General features: G+C 42.4%; 4 protein-coding genes across 5 annotated transcripts; 1 reads left to right on the top strand and 3 right to left on the bottom strand.

Annotated features, from left to right (window-relative positions):
• Positions 1-571: 571 nt before the first annotated feature.
• On the top strand, positions 572-3,191 carry LOC4341810 (tubulin beta-3 chain-like). Its single transcript, NM_001421701.1, has 3 exons — positions 572-1,078; positions 1,324-1,593; positions 2,150-3,191. Exons 1-3 carry the CDS (start codon positions 685-687, stop codon positions 2,824-2,826), a joined length of 1,341 nt encoding a protein of 446 aa, NP_001408630.1. The 5' UTR covers positions 572-684; the 3' UTR covers positions 2,827-3,191.
• Positions 3,192-3,296: 105 nt separating this feature from the next.
• Positions 3,297-5,430, bottom strand: LOC4341809 (patellin-4). Its single transcript, XM_015787828.3, has 4 exons — positions 4,310-5,430; positions 4,086-4,210; positions 3,832-3,976; positions 3,297-3,736 (listed from the first exon to the last, which is right to left on the bottom strand). The coding sequence occupies exons 1-4, from the start codon at positions 5,327-5,329 to the stop codon at positions 3,473-3,475; spliced, it is 1,554 nt and encodes a 517-aa protein (XP_015643314.1). The 5' UTR covers positions 5,330-5,430; the 3' UTR covers positions 3,297-3,472.
• Positions 5,431-6,310: 880 nt separating this feature from the next.
• Positions 6,311-13,902, bottom strand: LOC4341808 (twinkle homolog protein, chloroplastic/mitochondrial). 2 transcript variants are annotated; one of them, XR_001546380.3, is made up of 21 exons: positions 13,572-13,902; positions 12,943-13,073; positions 12,324-12,379; positions 12,173-12,230; positions 11,951-12,094; positions 11,711-11,794; positions 11,550-11,630; positions 11,404-11,469; positions 11,175-11,288; positions 10,965-11,012; positions 10,783-10,868; positions 10,628-10,688; positions 9,539-9,721; positions 8,946-9,077; positions 8,806-8,867; positions 8,483-8,566; positions 8,034-8,165; positions 7,415-7,624; positions 7,193-7,327; positions 7,009-7,076; positions 6,311-6,844 (listed from the first exon to the last, which is right to left on the bottom strand). XR_001546380.3 is itself a non-coding variant. In XM_015785659.3 (21 exons), the coding sequence occupies exons 1-21, from the start codon at positions 13,822-13,824 to the stop codon at positions 6,748-6,750; spliced, it is 2,172 nt and encodes a 723-aa protein (XP_015641145.1). In that variant the 5' UTR covers positions 13,825-13,902; the 3' UTR covers positions 6,311-6,747. The 2 variants fall into 2 exon arrangements, 1 of the variants encoding a protein (XP_015641145.1); XM_015785659.3 differs by having other exon boundaries at positions 7,415-7,511.
• Positions 13,903-17,692: 3,790 nt separating this feature from the next.
• On the bottom strand, positions 17,693-18,778 carry LOC9268804 (auxin-responsive protein SAUR50). The gene is made up of 2 exons (XM_015787081.2): positions 18,636-18,778; positions 17,693-18,519 (listed from the first exon to the last, which is right to left on the bottom strand). Exon 2 carries the CDS (start codon positions 18,467-18,469, stop codon positions 18,068-18,070), a length of 402 nt encoding a protein of 133 aa, XP_015642567.1. The 5' UTR covers positions 18,470-18,519; positions 18,636-18,778; the 3' UTR covers positions 17,693-18,067.
• Between the last annotated feature and the right edge of the window lie 2,847 nt (positions 18,779-21,625).

The raw sequence follows: 21,625 nt of genomic DNA, 5'->3' as shown, positions 1-21,625 counted from the left end.
TTATCAGCATCATGTGCCTTTATCTCTTTTAATTTCTATGTTTTTCTTGCACTCTATTATGATCATTCATGTATTTTTTTTCTATCATAGGATTCTGATATTTATTCTATTCCATTTCCTATACTTTAAAAATCCACGTTCAATCATAAAATCTCCATGGAAATTGACAATTCTACATTACCACTAGCAGGACCAAAATTGTAAAACACAATGGGTATATTTAGTTTACGTCAAAATTGAAAGTTTGATTAAAATTGGAACAATGTGACGGAAAAATTGGAAGTTTATGTATAGGAAAGTTTTAATATAATGGAAAATTTGGAAGTTTGAAAAAAAAATTGGAACCAAACTCGGCCAAAATCAAAAACAGGCCGCATTTCAGATTTTCTAAAACACCCCTCCGTCGGGTGGTAACCTCACCACCCCCGCTCCCCTCCGATAAAAAATCTCAAATACCAGGACTAAAATCTCAAATACAGACTTATACAGGACGTAAAGGCATAAAATCCACAAGAAAACATTTCGATTTTTTTTCAAAAACACCCCCGCTCCCCTCCGATAAAAACTCCCCACTCTCCACTTCTCTCTCTCTCCCCTCTCCGCCATCTCCAACGCCGCCTCCTCCTCCTCCTCCTCAACCCCACCCACCTCGCCGCCGCCGCCGTCGCCGCCGCCGCCGCCGCCATGAGGGAGATCCTGCACATCCAGGGGGGCCAATGCGGGAACCAGATCGGGGCCAAGTTCTGGGAGGTGATCTGCGACGAGCACGGGATCGACCACACCGGCAAGTACTCCGGCGACTCCGACCTCCAGCTCGAGCGGATCAACGTCTACTACAACGAGGCCAGCGGCGGCCGCTACGTGCCCCGCGCCGTGCTCATGGACCTCGAGCCCGGCACCATGGACTCCGTCCGCTCCGGCCCCTATGGCCAGATCTTCCGCCCCGACAACTTCGTCTTCGGCCAGTCCGGCGCCGGCAACAACTGGGCCAAGGGCCACTACACCGAGGGCGCCGAGCTCATCGACTCCGTCCTCGACGTCGTCCGCAAGGAGGCCGAGAACTGCGACTGCCTCCAAGGTAAACCCTAAATCACCAGATCTGCGCGTTTCCCCGCCTTCTCCTCTCGCTCGATTTAGCCATAGCCTTGTAGATCTAGGGGATTTGGGTCGTAGATCTGAAGAAATTCGGGCCAGATCTGGAGATTCATGAGGGAGTTTGAAGGATTAGGCGACTAATAATTTCTGGTTCTCCGAGTGATTCAATGTAGGTTTCCATTTCAACTTGTTTGAGTGATGATCTCACTCTCGCTCGCCTCGCTGCAGGGTTCCAGGTTTGCCACTCGCTGGGAGGAGGAACTGGCTCCGGGATGGGAACCCTGCTCATCTCCAAGATCAGGGAGGAGTACCCTGACCGGATGATGCTCACGTTCTCGGTCTTCCCATCGCCCAAGGTGTCCGACACTGTCGTCGAGCCCTACAATGCTACCCTCTCTGTGCACCAGCTTGTTGAGAATGCGGATGAGTGCATGGTTCTTGACAATGAGGCTCTCTACGACATCTGCTTCCGCACGCTCAAGCTCGCGACACCTACTTGTAAGTACAAAGAAGTCTCTGCAAGTCTGCAGTGATGTTTGTGTGTTTCATTTGTGGATGATCATTCAGTGATTCGGTAGAATTTAGCATAGTTTTGTGTATACTGTTTCCCTGGTGTGGCACATGCTAAACATCATGCTGTTATTTGATTATGGCTAGCAATTCTGTAATCCTCCATGAGTGTTACTAGCTGTTTATATGTTATCACTCTATATACTCTTCAGTCTTCATTTCTGTGATATGCTCTCCACATTCTGATGTGAGTTTACCTAATTCTACTGTTACCCGTCACAGTTTAGAAGGGTAAATGCACCAATGGTTTCATACATATTGCTAACTTTGGATCATCAGAAGTTCATTTTGATACTTGTTATCCTACTAAACATCTGTGTGTACCATGTATTTTGTATAATTAGTATAGCATGATAGAAGAAAAAAATGACTTTTCAATTTATGGTAATCTTCTGGGAGCATATATTTGTTAAAGCTAGGTCTTGTCTAGTTTATATGAGATTGTGCCTTGTGGTTCTTAATGATTTTTACTTTGTTTTTTCAGTCGGTGATCTCAACCATCTTATCTCTGCAACAATGAGTGGTGTTACCTGCTGCCTCCGCTTCCCTGGCCAGTTGAACTCTGACCTCCGGAAGCTTGCTGTCAACCTGATCCCTTTCCCGCGGCTCCACTTCTTCATGGTTGGATTCGCTCCTCTGACTTCCAGGGGATCCCAGCAGTACCGTGCCCTCACTGTACCAGAGCTGACCCAGCAGATGTGGGATGCAAAGAACATGATGTGTGCTGCTGACCCCCGCCATGGGCGCTACCTCACAGCCTCAGCCATGTTCCGCGGAAAGATGAGCACCAAGGAAGTTGATGAGCAGATGCTGAATGTCCAGAACAAGAACTCGTCATACTTTGTGGAGTGGATCCCTAACAATGTCAAGTCGAGTGTGTGTGACATTCCACCCATTGGCCTGAAGATGGCATCCACATTCATCGGCAACTCGACCTCAATCCAGGAGATGTTCCGCCGTGTCAGTGAGCAGTTCACCGCCATGTTCAGGAGGAAGGCTTTCTTGCACTGGTACACTGGTGAGGGAATGGACGAGATGGAGTTCACCGAGGCTGAGAGCAACATGAACGACCTGGTAGCTGAATACCAGCAGTACCAGGATGCCACCGCTGAGGAAGAGGACTATGAGGAGGAAGAGGAGGACGAGGAGGTTGCTGCCTAAGCCACCTCTCTGCATGTTTGAGCTATATAGATATCCCTTGTGACATTTGCTACTACTAGTTACCATCGTTGATTGGGGGTGCTTGTTAGATGCTAGGTTAATGTTATTATTTCCAAATACTATGTTGCCTTGTCGGACTATTTTTATCTGGGTTAATGGTATGTTCAACATTATTGTCTTGAGGTGGATTAACTGTTGGAAGTATGTAGCAAAGCTTGAGGTGGAATGCATATGAAACTGAACTTTAGCTTTGCAGGGCTTATTGGACCACCTCTGCGTGTTTGAACTAAAATGCCACCTCCGACGACCCCCTGGGTTATCAACTTGATTATAAAATAAATATTTTAGAAAATGTTTTTTTTTGGAAAGTACTTTTTTTTTTGCAAACTAACATGTTTCAATAATGACAAAGAACTGGCCCATTTGTTTGAGTTGACTAAAATTGTTGCGTTATGCTTGAACAAGTAAGATTAGTTCTGTAATCATCCGATTCTTTATATTCTCGGGTAAATCAATGAAACAATCTCCACATACAAACAAAATGATCTCTCTCTCTCTCACACACACACAAAAGAATAGAACGAATCCACGCATCTCAGCAGCCTCCAAAAGAATTCACCACAATGAGCAGCGAAAGCCCAGATTCTCAGCACTCCTTGGCACAGGCGCTCTTGGCCTTGTGCCTGAACAGCACCTTCTTCTTCCTGTGCGTCAGGTTCTCGACGGTGAGGACCACCTTCCCCGGCTCGCCGGCGCGGAACGAGTTGCGGACCGCCGCCTCCGACGACCCCATCTTCTTCCCCTTCTTGACGATGACGGTGTACGAGCCCTCCTCGCTCGGCACGAACTCCTCCTTGTAGTTCACCTCCCATCCCAGCACGGTCAGGTCCCATGTCAGCGTAGTGTCACCCTGAAACACGAAGATTTGGCTGATGCTAAGCAACTCTTGCAGATACAAATTTTGGTTTTGAGAAAATTTTGTTCAAACTAAATCGTGTTTTATACCTCTGTGGCTTCGATCTCGATGGTTTCGGTGGAGCTTGCCTTGACAACGAGCTCTGTGACTTCACTGTCCTCTGCCGAGAACTCGGTGTCGTCGTCGCGCTTCAGACCACCGTACTTCACTGGAATGGCTTCAATGGGAATGTACCTTCAGAAGAATCACACATTTTTGTCAAAGTTCGCTCCATAATTATGAATAAAAATTGATCAACATATTGCAATTGAGGCAACAAGATTGTGAAAAACTTGGTTCTTACTTGAGGAGGGTCTCGGTGACCTTGGAGGGCCGAGCAATGACGAACTTGCTCTTGGTCCTCTGCGTCATGAACGGGTAGAAGAGGGTGCTGAACGCGTAGTACCAGAACGGCACATTGATCAGAATCTGCAGTTCAATTGGCACAAAATTCAGTTAAATCCGACACACATTTGGATCTAAATTGGGCAGGAAGAGAAATTTATTAAAATCACAAGGAGTACTCACGTTTCTTGCGACGAGCTCAGGGTAGTTGTCCTGGAAGAGGTCGAGCACCTGCTTCATGGCGACGCGGAGGTCCTTCTTGGCCGGCCCCGGCGAGTTCTTGAGGTCCGTCACCTGCAGCAGCGACGCGACGCCGCCGGGCCTGAGGTCGAGCTTGGCCACGTGGCTCTCCATGGCGCGCACCCTCCACCGGAGGAACCTCGCCTTGCCTTCCTCCGTGCCGAGCGCCTTCTTGTACACGGCGTCGTCGGCGAACACGCCGAGCGCGTTGTAGCACACCGGGTGGCCCTCCCTGTCCGCGCCGTCGAGGTAGCACGCGTCGGCGAGCTCCGCCGGGAGCGCCTCGCCGTCGTCGTCGTCGTCGGTGCCGGCGGCGAAGCCCTTCCACTCCCTGCGCCAGTGGAGCGTCTTGCGGAGCATGTCGAAGGCGGCGCCGGCCTTGAAGTCGCGCGCGCGGAGGAACTTGAGGAGGACGACGTCGGTGGCGTCGTCGCCCTTGCTCGGCAGCAGCGGCACGCCCCACAGAGCGATGTCCTTGTCCACAACCGCCGCCGCCTCCTCCTCCGCCGGCTTCTCCTCCTTCTCGCCCTCGTCGGCTTCCTCTTTCTTGGGCTCCTCCTCCTCCTCGCCTTGCTCCTCTTCCTTCTTCTCCTCCGTCACCGGCTCCTCCTCCTCTTTCTTCTCCTCGCCATCTTTCTTCTCACCGGCGGCCTCCTCCACCGCCTTCTCCTCCTCCGCCGCCGCGGCCTTCTTCTTGGCCTCCACCTTGCCGTCATCGAACAGCTTGCCGTCGACGATGGCCTCCTCAACCTTGGCACGGAGCTCAGCCAACGCCTTCCTCTCGCCGTCCTTGAGATCATCCAGGAAGTTGCTCTCCTCCCTGAACGACGCGTTCTTGGACACGACGGCAGCCAGCGTCACCGCCTCATCCGCCGCCGCCTTCGCGGTCACCTCCTTCGTCTCCGGCGCCGCCACCTCCGCCGCGGCGGCCGCCGCACCCTCAGACACGACCTCCACCGCCATGGCTACCAACAACAAAACACACCAAAGCACAAGCAACAACAAACAAAAGATGCAATTTTTTTTGTGATCGTGTCAGAGAAGAAGAAGAGGAGGTGGGGAGTGAGAACGAGAGGGAACAAACGGGTGGGCTATATAGTACAAGAGCAACGGCTATGGCGAGGGAGCCAATGGGGTGGGGACACGTGTGCAGGTGGAGCGAGCCGTTGGGCCGGTGGGCTGGGGCCCGGTTCGCTTTTGCGGTGCCCAAGCTCGCAGCCGTAACCAACCAACAAACGGCTAGCTCGTTGAGTCGTTGCAATTTGCTGGGTTTTTTTTCCTTTTGGGCCCCCCCCCCCCCCCCCCCGCCCCACTTTTGTGTGGCAGGAAGGACAGAGCCAGAGAGAAGTGAGATGGCTATTGCTGTGCTAATGATAGGCTGTTCTTTGCTTTATTTGTGGGGGTCTTGTTGTTAATCTGACAGCTTGGGTGTTTGACTGGACAGCTGTGTTATACAGGAGTATTGTTCAACTGTTCATACGTAGGATTTGCATTTAGTGAGATTGTTTAATTGCAGTGCTAGCTGGAAAAAGGTGGTGGTATTATGTAGTGTAATACAAGGAGTAGCAATGGACAGGACAAAGTGTGCACTGGCCCCATACCAGTTGCAACTGAAGCACACCAGAGGGAGGCAATGCGCCGTTCCAGATGCCATTGCCAGCCACAGCCCACAGCTTTGCCCTTTGCTCGAGTGTCCAGCACTCCAGCTCCAGTTGTTTGCCTAACAGAAACAGCCAAAATGACAAGGTGTAAATAAACAAAGAGCTCAGTCCATAAAGGCCGGAGCATAAATAATGAGAAGTTAAACAAACGGGGATAAGCACTTGAAGCAGAACCCTACACGGTTGCAATCTTTGAGGGGGGATCAGATCACCACATGGCTGATAGTCATAAGCTTGGCTTGCATGTGTTTTTTCATGGTAGAAGAATCTTAAGACTCCACAATTTGGGTAATAAAAAATCATTAGATTCTGATCATAGATGTGGAAGCCTGGAATAAATACATCTGATGGATTAATAAACGCCCTTCCAGCAACTACAACTTTTGGAAGGGCATAGTACATAATAATCTGATGAAGTTTCCCTACTGATAGAATCCACCAATATGTTCATAGCACCTGGTGTAAAATTAACTACAATTGATGCTTTGATATACATCGCCCAAATAATGTCTTGTAGGCCATGTAACAAGGTTAACCATCTTCCCACCAAATTCTGCAGCAGACAGGTGACCTCCAAAGGGTCTTGTCGCAAAAAAAATACTGACCAGTCAGCTCCAGCATATGAAGTTGGCCACGGTCTCCAGTAGTGTGCAGCATCAAGAACAATATCGCTCCACCTTGTGCGATCGGTCAGTGAGTGAGTAAATCAAATCAGCGGATCTATCCTTTCCTCTGTGGGGCTTTTGCTACATTAGCGGCTGCAACAGCAGCCTTCTTTGCAGTATCTTTATCAGCATCCCTGAACTCACCACTAACCCTGTGGGGGCAAAACGATTGATTTGGTGATTTAGTTAGCAAGCAGCTTGAAGACTTGGTAAATATGAACTAGATATAGTACTTATTTACAGTGATACATACAAAAGTAGACAGAAAACTGACATATGGAATGGTTATAAAAGCATGCTCCATAAACAGACATACCGTTCATATGACAAGAAAGCATCTCCTATTTGTCCAATCACTTTGTTGCGCACCTTCCTCACACAAACCTGTGATAACCCAATCCAACCCCAACATAATATAAAAAAATACACGAGTTAGGCGAGGCCCTAAATTGAAGCATTAAGATTTTAACTTATAAGGTAATAAAGAGGGCAAAAGTAACCTGCACAACATCAAGTGGGCCACTGTTTGGATCCCTGTTTCGATGGATGACAATTCCATTATCACATTTGTTTATGAAATGTGCGCTTCCACTGATGTCATACATATTAGGAGGACCACCATTCCAGTTATGAAGCTAGCAAAGCAGTAACAGCATGTAAGGCTAATTGTGTATTCAATAATGTTACAAAGATTAATATGCAACTATGTTCAATCTTCTTACCTGTCTAGGGTGGGCAACAAACCAAACATGACAAGAATGGTGCTGAGCAAACCGCTTAATCTTGGTAAGCATCTGACTGACATATTCTGTTTCGGTTCTGTCAATGGCACAATACAGTAAGGAAAAGCAAACATGAAGTTAAGTGCTTGAGAGCCGAGTATGGTTGAGGCCAAGGCTGTGTTCGGTGGTGAGGGTTGGGAACCATTCAACCTCGGCACACAAAACGGAGGAGCAAATTAGTGAATGACTAATTGAATATTAGCTAAAAATATCTGAAAAAAAAGGAATTAATATGATTTTTAAAAGCAACTTTCCTATAATTTTTTTTTTGCAAAAAACACACTGTTTAGTAGTTCAGAGTTCAGGAAGCGTGCGCATGGAAAAGGGAGTAGAAGTTGGGAAAAGGAAGTTTCAAGGAAAGTTGCTTTAGAAAATCATATTAATCCATTTTTCAAGTTTTTTTTAGCTAACACTTAATTAATCACATGCTAATGAGTCGCTCCGTTTTCCATGATAGAGAGAGGTGTTCCAAACCAGCCAGTTCGAATGCAGCATATGATAACACCATGTATCACTAATGACAAATTCAATCTTAAAAAGAGGCTTAGGCAATGCTTACTGATTTGAGGGGCGTTGGTGATCAAGTTCATTGTAGGGATCAATCACAAGACCACGCACTCCATATCTTAGAACTGCAGCTTTAGCAAGCTCGAGAACCCAATTAACAGATGGAAGGCAATCATCTTCACACCTGATTAATTAAGCAGATTCAGTGTCACAAACAAGAATGTAAACCTGTGTATACAAATCATCATTAGGAGAGGCATATTATCCAAGAAAAGCCAGGAGATCTTATTGCATTCCAGCATATTACTACAATAAGAGTACTAATACAAGGCTAGGGTTGACGGAAAAAGGAAAATGGTTTGCACCCAACCAGCAAATGTGGAGTATGCAGATATAGTTGGAGAAGCTGAACACCCCAGCAAAAAAATGAACTAAAGCTGACTTTAGTGAAATTGGCTAACCCATTGTGACAATTATGTTATCAAAAGATATAAAATATACCGGATCAGATGGAATGTTTCATTCAGCCATTGCTTGCCTTCTTCAAATTCGTCTAGACTCATTCTTTCTGCAGAGCCCCCATATCTGTATTAAACAAGGATTGCTAAACCAATTACACATAACAACATAACCTTCAAAACAAATACTGCAAACAGCCAACTTAAGTCCAACTTCTCAGCACATATGATTCATAAAACCATTTATCCCGAGAGGATTTCACATTGAACTTGCCAGGCATAATCACAGAGGCTTTTGCTGTGTGCTTCTCAAAATGCTCAAAAGACAGGGATTATCATGAGATTAAACACAAATATATTACTTACCTAGCATCAAAGAATGGTTTCTTAATGCGCTTCTCTAAGAGCTTTCTAGCATGCTCCCTGACCTAAATACCAAAATAACCATTATTTGAATCTCCCCAATGACATTAATAGTTAATTTAGTACCATCAGTAATTGCTTGCCTTGTTTTCCATTGAGCACAGAACGAATTTCCACCCAACCTGGTCATTTATATTGCACAGTAAAGCATCAATCCACTCACTTTTACCAGAATTCGGCACTCCTGTTACTACAGTCAACTCCCCAGGAACAACCTACAAAACAGAAAACAACAGAACCATGATGAATTGTTTATGATGGAAGAATGATAAAAAAGGTTTGACAGCACAATTTCCCGTGCTTCTAGGAAGTGTAGATCATCTAGGTTCAAGTCACAATCAGATTTAGGTGATAGTTACACTCAAGGGAAAAAATATGCACTTCTCTAAGTTGCTCTTAGTCAAGTCAGCAAATAATTTCTGCATGCCTATATTGGAAATGCATGCAGATTCATGGGGTAAAAACAGTGGGCAATAATTGTTTACATTCTACGCCCAAAATAAAAAAAAAGTTAAGTGATGCCATCGAGAACAGAGTGATGCAAACAAGATGGGTAGCTCCAACAAATAAATATAGCGAAAGAAAACAAGCGAATACAAAAAAAATAGGCAAGCCAGATTTCAGGTCCAACATACAGCAATAAGTATGAGCATAACTGAATGCAACTAAGAAATACCTTGTAAAGCTCATCCATGGATTTCCATCCAGTAGGAACACCAAGCTCATCCCCACGGATTCCAAGATAATAATTATCGATCTCAGGGAAGAAATCTTTGAAGGAGAAAAGACCTCTTATGGGATACAGTTCCGCGTCTTCTATAACCTTTCTCAATGCTTGTGGTCCTAAAAACATCAGTACCTGTAGTAGAAAAGGGCATTACGAGGTCCAGTGTCAGAAGTTCTCAAACTCTAACTTGCAAAATGATGTGATGTCATATTCTCATTTCAACAAAATGGAGCCAATGGCAGCAACAACTCAATTCATACATGATCATATGTTTCAGATGGTCCATCAGGACGTAGATGCAAAGCACACAAAAATCATTATAGATTTTTTTCTTGACGGAAAAAAACTTATAGATTTTTAATAAGAATATCTGCACAGATATATGGACATGCTGAAGCTTATAGGGAGCACTACTAATACTAATACCATAATTTAGGGTTAGGAAGCTTATGCCTCAATAGAAATTCTGAAGTTGAATAAAAACTCATCTTGGAAACCATATTCTAGAAATAGACTATTTCCTCACACTTCAAGTCTTACACACTACCTTGCAGGGCCAGACCGCCTGTAAATTCTAGTATACATTTCTGCATAAAATACAAGACCTAAAAGGACAAGGAGTTTGACTGCATATTTATCATAGTATATAAACTAACTTCCTGTGAAGTTACAGATCAATATGATAATTTGGTACGCACTAAGCAGTTGATAGCCTCAATCAATTAATTAAAAATAATATATAAATGTAAGTTCAGTATCATGCACATATCAACAGCCTTAACTTGTACATTGATTTAGCTAAATTCACAACTATTATTTACACCCGAGGTAGCCAACTCATGTTTATTAACTGCCACACTAGCCTCATATGTCAAATACTTCAGCCAGGAACAGCCATTAAGGATAGCATATACACAAACAAAAGGAACAACATGTTTACTGTTTAATCAAGTTGTAACTACAATGAGAAAATCAGTCCAACTTTAGGGGTAAGATATAATGTGCAAGTCAGAGGAACCCATGTATGCCATGACAAACCTCATTTGCGTCTTTGCAAATTTCGTTCTCGTTCTTCTTTGGCCAATTGACCCTCCAGCATCTGATTGCATCAAGTTAAATACAATACATGAGGGCTTTTATAATCATTCTTATTCATCACGAAGCTTATGATAGCAACACACTGATACACAAACCTTTCTTTACCAAGACGACGAGCAAGTTCCTCAGCCAGAGCCTGCCCTGGAGGATCAGCATCTGTTGCCAGTATTATCCTAGACGCCTGTTTCCATGGCAAATAAAGGAATTAAAATGATACCTGTGTATCTCAGCTACACAGTTCTATAAACAAATTATTCTGAGATAATAAAATGCCCACCGGGTCAAGATATTCTTTGCAATTCCACAGATATTGGTACTTCTTATCCTAGCTTTACAGGGAACATAAGCAACTGTTAGGTCGCAGATTAGCTAAAACTGTACCAGAGATCAACACTCAAACTGAAGAATATAATAGTGACAAGAAGACATAAGTTGTCGTGAATCTTGAGGGACAAAAACTTTGGCAACAGCAGAAAGTAGCGCTAACCTGATCTTTATCTGGGAGCTTGCTGGATACTTTCGGTGGTGCACCATCTGGTACACTGACACAATTACGGTAGCCAGCTTCTTCCATTGAGAGCTTATCAATTTCACCCTCAACCTGCCATGTCAGTAAGGAGAACAAACAACTAAAAATCTGGGAATATGAAAACATTGGCACAAATCTTCAGGAGCAATATGCAAAAAGAATATCAAGTAACAGATTTTGAACATACAATGATAATATCTCGTGCTCGCTTTATATCGTCCAGACCATATAAAATTTTCTCTGTGTTTGCTTCCTGGTATATAAGTGCAAAAATAAGAACAAAAGAAATATAGCATAAGCTCATACACCCTAAAAACGAGTAGCACCACAAACCTGTGAAAATTTCTTAGAGACTTCCCTGTATTTGCAGCCAACGAGGACCCCATCACGCCTGTAGGTGAAAGCAATAACTATCTGCAAACAAAATGTACTTACAATGCTAACACAAAGATGTTGTATCCAAAGCAGATCTACGGAAATGCATCCATCTATACCTTATTACTCCAGTTACGCTGCATTACGCTGTTTCTCCGAAGTGTTTCTGGCGATATCATTCTCTCTGAGAAGTATGTTACAAGCTGCCAAAATGTGATTGTTTTGTAGAACACCCATGTGCAAAAACTTCTATTAGGATTCATCAAAGAAGAATGGGAAAAGAATAAAAACAACAAGAAACTTTTGATGATATTTGTACAGTAATTGGTAATATTCCAGCCTAAAAAACAATTTCTTACCTCATCGCAAAGTGGCTCAAGATGGAGGTCCTCCTCACAAATTTTTCTGTAAACCTTATTGACTGCCAGATTAGCTTCACCATCCTGGTCCGTTTCACATTCTGTATTATTTTTTGCTTGTGATAGTTTGAGAACTCCATCAGGCTGCAGAGAGAACAATAGTGATATCAGGACATTTTATTAACTTCAATCTTTATTCCTATATTTATTTGGTAAAGGCACCTCGACAAAACCCTTCCAACCACAATTAGCTCTAAAACATTGCCATGCAGCATTTTTCCTGAAGAACAAAAATAGGAGAAACATCAGATGAGACAGGCCGTACTACATCTGAAGAAGTAAAAGTTGAAGAAGGGTAAATATAAAATCTCACCCATCCATTCGGATCATAACACTGAGGCTCGGCTCCTCAGTAGATCCCCCATTGCACTAGTGAACATATGGAAAGTAATACTCATCATTGCTGTCTGATAGCTCAGCATGTAAAGTAAATGGATCACCAAAGGATCATGAGCAGGTGAGCATGCTATAAGTAGAAACTAGTGGGTTTTATGAACCAGCCACCAAAACGATGATACTTTATGATACAGGGGTAGGCTAATCAAATCAGATACTAGTAGAAAACAATGGATTTGATGCCACAATGTCTCTCATTTCTCTTGATGTCTTAAACCACAAAACAATTGCTTCTTATCTAGCTAGACACTTCTAGCCTCATCTTTCCGCTTAAGCTTATGCTTATCAGCCAAAATTTGAATTTTCAACCTTAAATTTGAAGTTGATTTTGGGGTTTTTTTCATCAAAGTTTATTCTTCAGCCTTTGCTTTTAGATCGCTAAGAACACGTATATAAAAGTTTTATTCACAAATTATTTTTCGTTTGCAAATATGCCATTTGGCTTATTCCACGAATAAGCCAAACGATGGGGCTCTTCATGTAAAAAAGGGAAACATGACCAATAATTAGAGTAATTAAAAAGAAACGCACAATACCTTTGGGCACATCATTCGTTGATAAGTACCAAGCCTCCATTGCTTTGGACTTATTCCTTCTTTCTTCAGTCTCTCAATTAACTGTCCTAGTCGCTGCTCGCAACCCTTTTTGTAGTTTTCCGTTGAATGAACTGTTATCCAAAGAGACACGACATCAACGGAAAGTATCACCGCTACTACATCCAATTGTTATAGATCACTTGCAAATGCTCAAACTATGACATGTACGCCGCCTAAGAAGAACAAGTGGGCACCAGAACTGCGAAAACAAGGCAGACATAATGCCTTGGACGAACAGTTCACTCAAACTGTCACAAAACAGTAAAAGCGCTCCAAATTAATGTGACAATTTCAACTAAAGGAGTTTGAAAGAGTAGAATCAATCAATCAAAACGATTTACCCAGCACGATTGATTGAAATCCTCAAGGAGTTCCTGGCGATAAGAAGTTAAGAACACAGCATTTGGGAGGATTAACAGCTAAACGCCTAAAAGTACAGTAGTAACGAGCCACGAAATTAATCGGAGACACGCCATTGAGAAGCGTATTCCCAGAGACCGATCTCCTAGTAAAACATGGCGAAAACAGTATCGCGCATGTTCGGAGCTCGAAAGCGAGTTGTTCCATACCACTCCTGGAGCGAACGGCGACGGGGCTGGCGGGCCGCGGCGCGGGTTCAGTCCTGACGCAGCAGGCCACCTCGTGCCTCCCCCGCCGGCTCGCGGCGGAGAAGGCGTGGAGCAGCCGGATACGGTGGCCCCCCGCGGCGAGGGCGGCGGCGGGGAGGCGGCGGCGCGCGGCGAGGAGGAGGCCGGAGTCCCCGCCGGCGGCAGCGGAGGCGGCCATGAGGAGGAGCGACTGGAGGGAGGGGCGCGGTGGCATCACGAGGTCTAGGGTTTCGCCGCGCGGGGCATGCGGGGCGCGGAGCAGAGGAGGCGAGAGGGGAGGGGAGAGGGGCTTGGGGAAGAAGAAGAAGAAGAAGGAGGAGGGAGGAGAGGATGGAGTTTGGATTGGGTCGCGGAGGTTTAGGGTTTTACACATCGGACATGTGGGCCCCACCACCTAGAGATAGATAGAAAGAGATTGGGTTTTGGAATAGAGCTGTCAAAAAAGCTCTCAAGCTGCTCAGAAAATCTCAGAGCTCTCAAGCTGCTCGAGCTTGATTCGTTACAAGCTTGAATACTAGATAAGCCAAGCTTAAGCCTAGGCTGAGGCTCGCAAGCCTAGCAAGCTCGAGCTCGAATAGTTTGGCAGAGCTTGATTAGCATAAGATGCATTATATTTAGGAATATGTTCTTATGGATCAATGTATACTTATCACTATGCTTGACCTGCTTAAGTCTTAAGACCTCATCAATGCTTCTCAATAAAACAATTATCCGGCTGCTAGTAATAGTACTACTATTCCTATTAGATGTAGTAGCTAGCTTTTGTTAATTGCAACGTTTCAAAGCCATAAATTCATGAGAAAAGCTGCATAGGCTTCATTCAAAACGAGTAGCACCCATTAATTTTGACTACCGATAATTTGCATTAATATCTTTTATACAAGAGTAAGTTCTTTGAAGTTCCACCAAGTCAAGCTGTCAAGCTCAAGTAGGCTCGAAGCTCGCTCGAGCTCACTCCCAAGCTCGATCAGTATCCAGGCTCGGCTCGTTGACAGCCCTATTTTGAAAGGTTACATTCTTTTCTCTAAACCCTAAACCTAGAATTGATTGAATGATGATTAAGATTTTCATGGTACGCTTTTTAAACTGTGGAATGGTATGTTTCGTATGAAAACTTTCTATATGAAAGTTGCTCTAAAATATCATATTAATCTATTTTTTAAGTTTATAATAAATAAAACTCAATTAATCATTCATTAATACCACCTTATTTTATATAAAAAAAAACTTAATCTTCATCTTCAGAAGAAAAAAACACAACCGAAGATAAAAAAAGGACAGGATTTGAAACGTAGGTGAAAGCGGATGATGTAGTTCGAAAAATAGAGTTGCACGGATACGTGAGAAATTCATAGTACAAAGTTGTTTTTGAATTTACACCAAAAGGAAAGTTTGATTTGTATTTTGAACTTGTGCTACTCTCTCTGTTCTAAAATATAGGGATCAGAGTATATCTAAGTTCATAGTAAAGCGTTCATGAAAAAGTTTATAGTAATATATCCCATTCAAACAAAATCTTTTTATATTTTAGGAGTAAGGGAGTATAAACGAAACGCCAATTCAGAAACTTTATCCCCAAAAAGATTAAAAAAAAGAAAAGCTAAATCGCGCGTGGGCCCAAGTAGTAGTCCTCCTCCTAACTCAGGCTAAATCTGGGCCACTTCTAGGCCCAGTTTAAGCCTTAGCCCAGCCAAGCCCAACAACAACCTCCCAGGCCCAATTTTTGTCGTGCCTATATATTGCTGTTGAACTCTTATTTGCCTTCTTGATCCGGTACCAATTTGAATCACCAATCCCATTGAATTCAAAGTCTCCTGCTGTTTCTTTGTTGACCAAATGACAAATACCATACCTGCGACCGAAGGTGAAAGTACATTTTACGGGACCATCCGTGATCGATCCTTCATCTAGCAGCTAGTTGCTGTAACTTTCCCAAGTCCTCGTCGTCGTCTTCTCCCAGCTAAGCAATTAAGATGTCTAAAGCTGTAGGTTTAAAACCTGTAAAAGTTGCAATCAATCAAGCTCGAGAAATCTTGGCCGATCGATAAATGTACTGTACAGAACGTATAGCTAATTTCTGCCGTCTCGATCGTCGCTTTGGCTGGAGTAGTAGCTAGACTTTGATGATGCACATCCCTGGTTTTCCAAGAGCAAATAGAGTACATCTGGTCAATAGGAAACGTGCTGTCATGTAGCCACTCTATTGATTCAAAGATCATGGCCGCGGACGTCGTACACGAGAGCGGAGTCGTCGATCTGGTCGTCCATGCTGACCATGTATGTAGCAGTACGGTTGCTTCCTCGTTCCAAATTACTTTATCATTTTTAACTTCATCTTAGTTAGTCAGACATTTCTAACTTCGAGTCTCAAATTCTAAAAATTCACCTAGTTTAACACCGTAGATTTATACATGTTTTTGGATTTTCTGAACGTACATATTGTTAAAATATATAATTTCAATCGGTGATACTGCGTCAATAAATTTGCACGTTGTATATTAAATAAATGTCGATCGACGATGTATCTATACTTTCAGTAAAGTTATAGTCCAATAAATCTAAATCTCAACATGCATGTCACATCGTCACCCACTAGTAACAATTGCATATCTAACCTTGTACAAGCATATAACATCATCTATAATTTATTTAATTATACAAATCAACATGCAAGCGTATCCAATCATCACCCCTCACATTATTTGCACGATATTTTAACAAATTTATCTATTATTTTATAATATTTAACATATATTTATCAATATATTTCACATTAAAGTACGGGTATCATTTGTTCGTTTTACGATAAGTATTGATAAACTCTAATGTTTTATTATTATTTTTCCTTTTACTCATAGTTTGACTGTCGAGAAAAATGTATTAATCAAGATGAAGTATGTTCGCGTTGCATGGTTGGCGTACGTGTTGACAAGCATGCATGCATGAATCGATGGATATAAACTACTATTGTACTAGTAGTGGTCAAACACCAACTTGTTTGTGTCTGACAAGAAAGGGAAGAGAAAAACAATAGCGTGTTCAAACATCGTCAAAGGCCAGGCGTCTCGGTTATACAGACAACTTGTTGAGAACACGGACGGAACGCCCAGCTGATTATTCAGAACTACATGCAATTGGCAACTTGTGCATGGCTGCATCATGCATATGCTTCGCACAATAGATGTGCATGGAGATGGTGACTTGTAAGAGGGAGAACGCGTCATGCTGTCATGCATGCATGTTGATTTGATTCAGTCCTGAATCATGAACTCCTCACATAAACGTATTCCGATATAAAATTGATGGTAATGATTATAAGATTTTAACTGAATCTTGTCCTAAAGAATTCAAACACTTATGATCAAAGGGTACATGATAATTAAATGTTTGAACTATAATACGGAGTATATTCATATTTTTGTGGTGGGCGCAGTCGAATTTCGAGCTATTCTTTTATAGTTTCTAATCTTACTTCATGTATTATTGTATTTTCTTCGCATTGTTTGTTGTGGATGACACTGATCGATATATCATATACCAAAGTCTGGTGTGGAATTGAATTAAAAAAAAACTACAAGCCTTTGCTATTCAAAATATATCCCAAACTTTAACTGGCTTGCTCTTCTTGCATGCACATATTTATTTTTCAAAATGCAATAACACAATGCAGCTAGATAGGAAAAGAATGTTGTTTTCAGCTTTCTTTTCGTACTTTCTTCAAAAAAATACATATATTTATTTTTACCCTCAATTTACCCAGGCCAATCCCAACCCAATACACTAGATATAGTTTCCATAAACTCCACATCATCAAGAAACTAGTACTCCACTAGACACTACTTTTCTAATACAAACACCACTATCCATACTTAAAAATTTAATGCTACTTATCTCACATGATGTATTGGATGTTATGTAGAAACTATGTTTATGCAAAATATGGTTTCCTTCTCTTTCCTCATTTATTCACTTGCCACATCATTTTTCATTCTAGGTGGTAGCCTATTTAATGCTATAGACACCATCCTAGTTATTGAGTTGGAAATGACCCCATACTCGTTATACGTACGAAAATCCATTAATGACAGCAAAATCAATAGAATAGAAATGCATGCTGAATAATTCATGAATTATTATTCCAATGGACATTTCTGACAGGATCATATCGATTGCAATCAGCACATAATATTAATAACCATAGGTAAGACATGGATGAATACCAAAGGAGAAATTAAAGACCACTTGAGAAGTCACCGAGTCTATATCTCGATCGATTTGGCATTCATCAGCACTAACTAAGCTACTGAATAGTTAATCAACATCCTACTATAATTTTTCAGAAACTCAATTGAAGAGAAGTCGATCGAGATCTCTCATCTCTCATCTCATCTGCTTAATTTGCTCAATTAATTCATCAATTAATCGAGCTGAGATCGCGGTTAATAACAACGGATTAATTAGCTCTTGGCGGCGGCGGTGGCGGCGTGGAGGACTTGCTGGAAATGGCTGACGTCGCAGGGCACACGGAGGATGCCCTCCTGCTTGTACCCGAACTCCTGCGCCGCCTTCTCCAGCAGCGCCGCGAACGCCGGGTGCCGCAGCGCCTCCACCCGCACCACGAACCGCTCGCCGCCGCCGCCGCCGCCATCGCCGTCGCCGCCGTTGTCCCCCACCATCACCGGCACGCACCCGCGCGGCACGCCGTCGCCGCCGCCGCCGCCGCCCGCGCGGTCCGAGAAGCTCAGCCTCCTCATCAGCCCGCGCTTCACGGCCGCCGCCGCGCCGCCGCCGCCGCCGTCGCCGCCGCCGCCGCCGCCAACGCGGTCAGAGAAGCTCATCCTCCGCATCAGCTCCCTCATCGTCGACACGTTAAGCTTGTGGGGTTACCAACCGGCACCGATTAGGGTTTCTGTGTTAATTAGAGAGGATTATTTCATGCATGCGTTTGCTCATCATCATCAAGGATCGGGGCGCCATTTATAAGGAAGAGAGATCCATGGGATGGAATGGAATGGAGTGGCTTACATTCTATCAGAACGGCTGCCACTTGTTGCTAGTAGCATGAGCGTGTGGAATAATGATTTCACTGATCAGTGACATAGACAAGCTAGAGAGAGAGATGTGGCATGGAGGTAATAATGGATTAATTAAGCAGGAATTGAATGGAGAGAGAAGACGTTTACTAGTCTGTGCATATGGTTGGCGTTGGTCCTGGGGTTAACCTTATGAAGTTGGGGTTCAAAAATGTTGGCTATCATATATGAGCATCTTTGAAAGTTAAGACCGTGGAATTTAGTGATTAGATGAATGCAATAAGTAGTGGCAGTAATTAATTATTTAATTAACCTATGTAATTGAGATACTCCCTTACGGCGGGCAATGCAAAAAATACTTGATAATTATATTATATCAAATAAAAAATTGATGTCTGATATTAGTTATACGGATTTAACGTGGAAAACCCTCTTATACTAACCACCCCTCCCTAAAAAATCACAATAATTTACGATGACTGAGAACTCAACAGAACTTACGACACACTTCAATTTACGAATCTCTACTAATAAATATCAATTGATTAGATTCCTCGCGAAATTTCAATTTCAACTAGCTAGCCAGATCAGCTAATCAACAAATTCACTCTCTCAACTGCACTGATTATAAAATAATCCCGGATATCCCTAAATTTGGATTGTTCCACACCTAAACCCCATGCAGCAGCTAAAAGATGATTATATGGCACATTATTTAATTCAAACCAGGAAATTCTTCTTCTTCCTTCCGGTGGTCTCAGGGTCGAACCATTTAATTTGTCTGGTTTTGGAACGTGCAAGCTGGTATTCCATGGTGGGCTTGAAATTGTTGCTGAGTGCGACAGTGGAAGGGCAGAGCGAGGATACTAGCTACCCCTGTTGACAAACACACACGCAAAATCGCTTTTAATTTTTGTATTATCAGACGAACCAACAAATCAGCCAGTTAACATTACATTATTTGGAAACAGAAGATGAATAAGCCTGAAGACCGGAGTAATATTTCTAGATGACATGATGATGCATGATTTGGAAATTTGCTAATCTATTCTAAAACAAGATGTAGCTAGCTATATATAGCTAGTTAGGTGTTAGAATTTTATATGCGGACCAACCGGCCCATAGCCTAGAAACGTAATGCTACGTATGCATGATAAGTGGCTTAGCATATTTACATGCATGATTTAATTTAGAGGCTGGTTCTGTTTGATCGTGCTCTGAGAATTTTCACCTAGCTATAGCTAGATACACTCTCAGGCGTTCGATCGATTTCGAAGGCCAGGGCATCATCCAAACACAATATGCAAACAGAACCAGGCCTTTGGACCGACCATAGTATTAATTAATCGCTTCATTTTCTTTATTTAATTTATTTATTATTGTTATCTTTTTTTTTCAAAACTAATGGCTAATAGATAAATGATTTGTGATAATTATTCGAGGATAGAAACGAAGGAATTAATATTATAAAGTTAAAAATAGATTAATTCAAACTATCTTTTAAGAAGTATACTTTTCTAAAAAAAATCGTACCATTTAGAATCTCGGGAAGCATGTGCATTTATCACATCGCTCCATTCGTCGAAAGAGAACAACATGTGGCCATATATACGCATGAGCGCACACGAGTGCAAATATGACTTCATATATAGCGCAATTAAACATATATACTAAAGCAAAATATATACTAGAATTTGAATCCTAGCTACTCCCCCGTCCCAAAAAAAGGCAAACCCTGGGTTTTCGTGTCCAACTTTGGCTGTCCGTCTTATATGAAATTTTTTTATAATTCGTATTTTCATTGTTGTTAAATGATAAAACATGATTAATATTTTATGCGTGACTTGTCTTTTTAATTTTTTTCATAATTTTTTCAAATAAGACGGACGGTCAAACGTTGGGCATGGAAACGGAGGGAGTAGTTTTTAAAAAATAACACGGACCACAAGTATCGGTCGGAGTGGTCCACTAGCTAGCTAGTTTGATCTGAAACAAGGCACGTACTCCCTCCGTAAAAAAAAAAAAAAGACAAACCACACAATCAGTAGGCTCGATCGCTTTCGAGTGGATCAACCCTCCGACCAACCCGCGCACGGACGTCGGCGTCAGATCACGGCGCGTGCGACTTGACTAACGACCTTAACCTGATGAGCGTGGTCGCCGCGTTCAACAACTTTGCAAGCTAGCTAGCCGCGATGCATCCAGGAACAAGCCGGTAGGGCGGGGCACAGGACGCGCCTAGTACTACGGCTACTACTGCAGGCTGCTACGTACAACGTACGCAATGCAATTCTCTCAAGACTGCAGCAGCTTAATCCTATCTTACTATAAAATTATCCCCCACTAACTACTTAAGCTTAACATGCAAAGATGCCACATCATTATCCACTAACAATAATCACATTTAAACATCATGCAAACATGCTATATCTTTATATATTTTTTTAATTTAAGAGCTTTTCAAATACAAACATGTTAAATTATCATCTAACGTAATTCACAGAATATTTCAATGTATATTTGTTATGTTTTATGATATCCTATATACTTATATAGTTCATCCTCACTTAGTTAGTGTTTAAATGATTAATCTATGGTACAAATTATCTTTCTCCTTTTTCCCTCTAATTAAGTCATATCACATCAATTGTTTTTAGCCTTTAGATGATTAATCTACGGTCAAACTATCTCTCTACCTTTCTTCTTCCATAAAGTCATACCACCTTATTTTTTACGTTTGAATCACCATTCCACATACTATTTAAATTTAAATTATCATAAACCACATTAATTTACTTAATCTGATGTTATCTAGCTATCTTACACGTTATTTTTTTAATTGTTATCATACTAAATTCCCGCAGCAATGCGCGGGGTTTCACTTAGTTATCCTATAAGTAAAACTCATTTAATTTTGATCAAAAGTTTATAAAAAAAGTTTGTCATAAGTAACACTAGATTAGTTTTATTAATTAATTAGAT

Source organism: Oryza sativa, chromosome 6 (genome assembly GCF_034140825.1).
Source record: "Oryza sativa Japonica Group chromosome 6, ASM3414082v1".
Taxonomy (NCBI): domain Eukaryota; kingdom Viridiplantae; phylum Streptophyta; class Magnoliopsida; order Poales; family Poaceae; genus Oryza; species Oryza sativa.
The sequence above is the reverse complement of the archived record's forward strand: the minus strand, read 5'-3'. Positions and strand labels throughout refer to the sequence as shown.

Coding starts and splice junctions, on each gene's coding strand:
- LOC9268804 (XM_015787081.2), bottom strand. CDS start 18,469: ATGAGGGAGCTGATGCGGAGGATGAGCTTCTCTGACCGCGTTGGCGGC.
- LOC4341808 (XM_015785659.3), bottom strand. CDS start 13,824: ATGCCACCGCGCCCCTCCCTCCAGTCGCTCCTCCTCATGGCCGCCTCC. Junction 10,869..10,964: donor GCAAAGAATATCTTGACCCG/GTGGGCATTTTA, acceptor CCATGGAAACAG/GCGTCTAGGATAATACTGGC. Junction 6,845..7,008: donor GCTTTCTTGTCATATGAACG/GTATGTCTGTTT, acceptor TTGCCCCCACAG/GGTTAGTGGTGAGTTCAGGG.
- LOC4341810 (NM_001421701.1), top strand. CDS start 685: ATGAGGGAGATCCTGCACATCCAGGGGGGCCAATGCGGGAACCAGATC. Junction 1,079..1,323: donor GAACTGCGACTGCCTCCAAG/GTAAACCCTAAA, acceptor GCCTCGCTGCAG/GGTTCCAGGTTTGCCACTCG. Junction 1,594..2,149: donor CAAGCTCGCGACACCTACTT/GTAAGTACAAAG, acceptor TTGTTTTTTCAG/TCGGTGATCTCAACCATCTT.
- LOC4341809 (XM_015787828.3), bottom strand. CDS start 5,329: ATGGCGGTGGAGGTCGTGTCTGAGGGTGCGGCGGCCGCCGCGGCGGAG. Junction 4,211..4,309: donor CTGAGCTCGTCGCAAGAAAC/GTGAGTACTCCT, acceptor ATTGAACTGCAG/ATTCTGATCAATGTGCCGTT. Junction 3,977..4,085: donor GTCACCGAGACCCTCCTCAA/GTAAGAACCAAG, acceptor ATTCTTCTGAAG/GTACATTCCCATTGAAGCCA.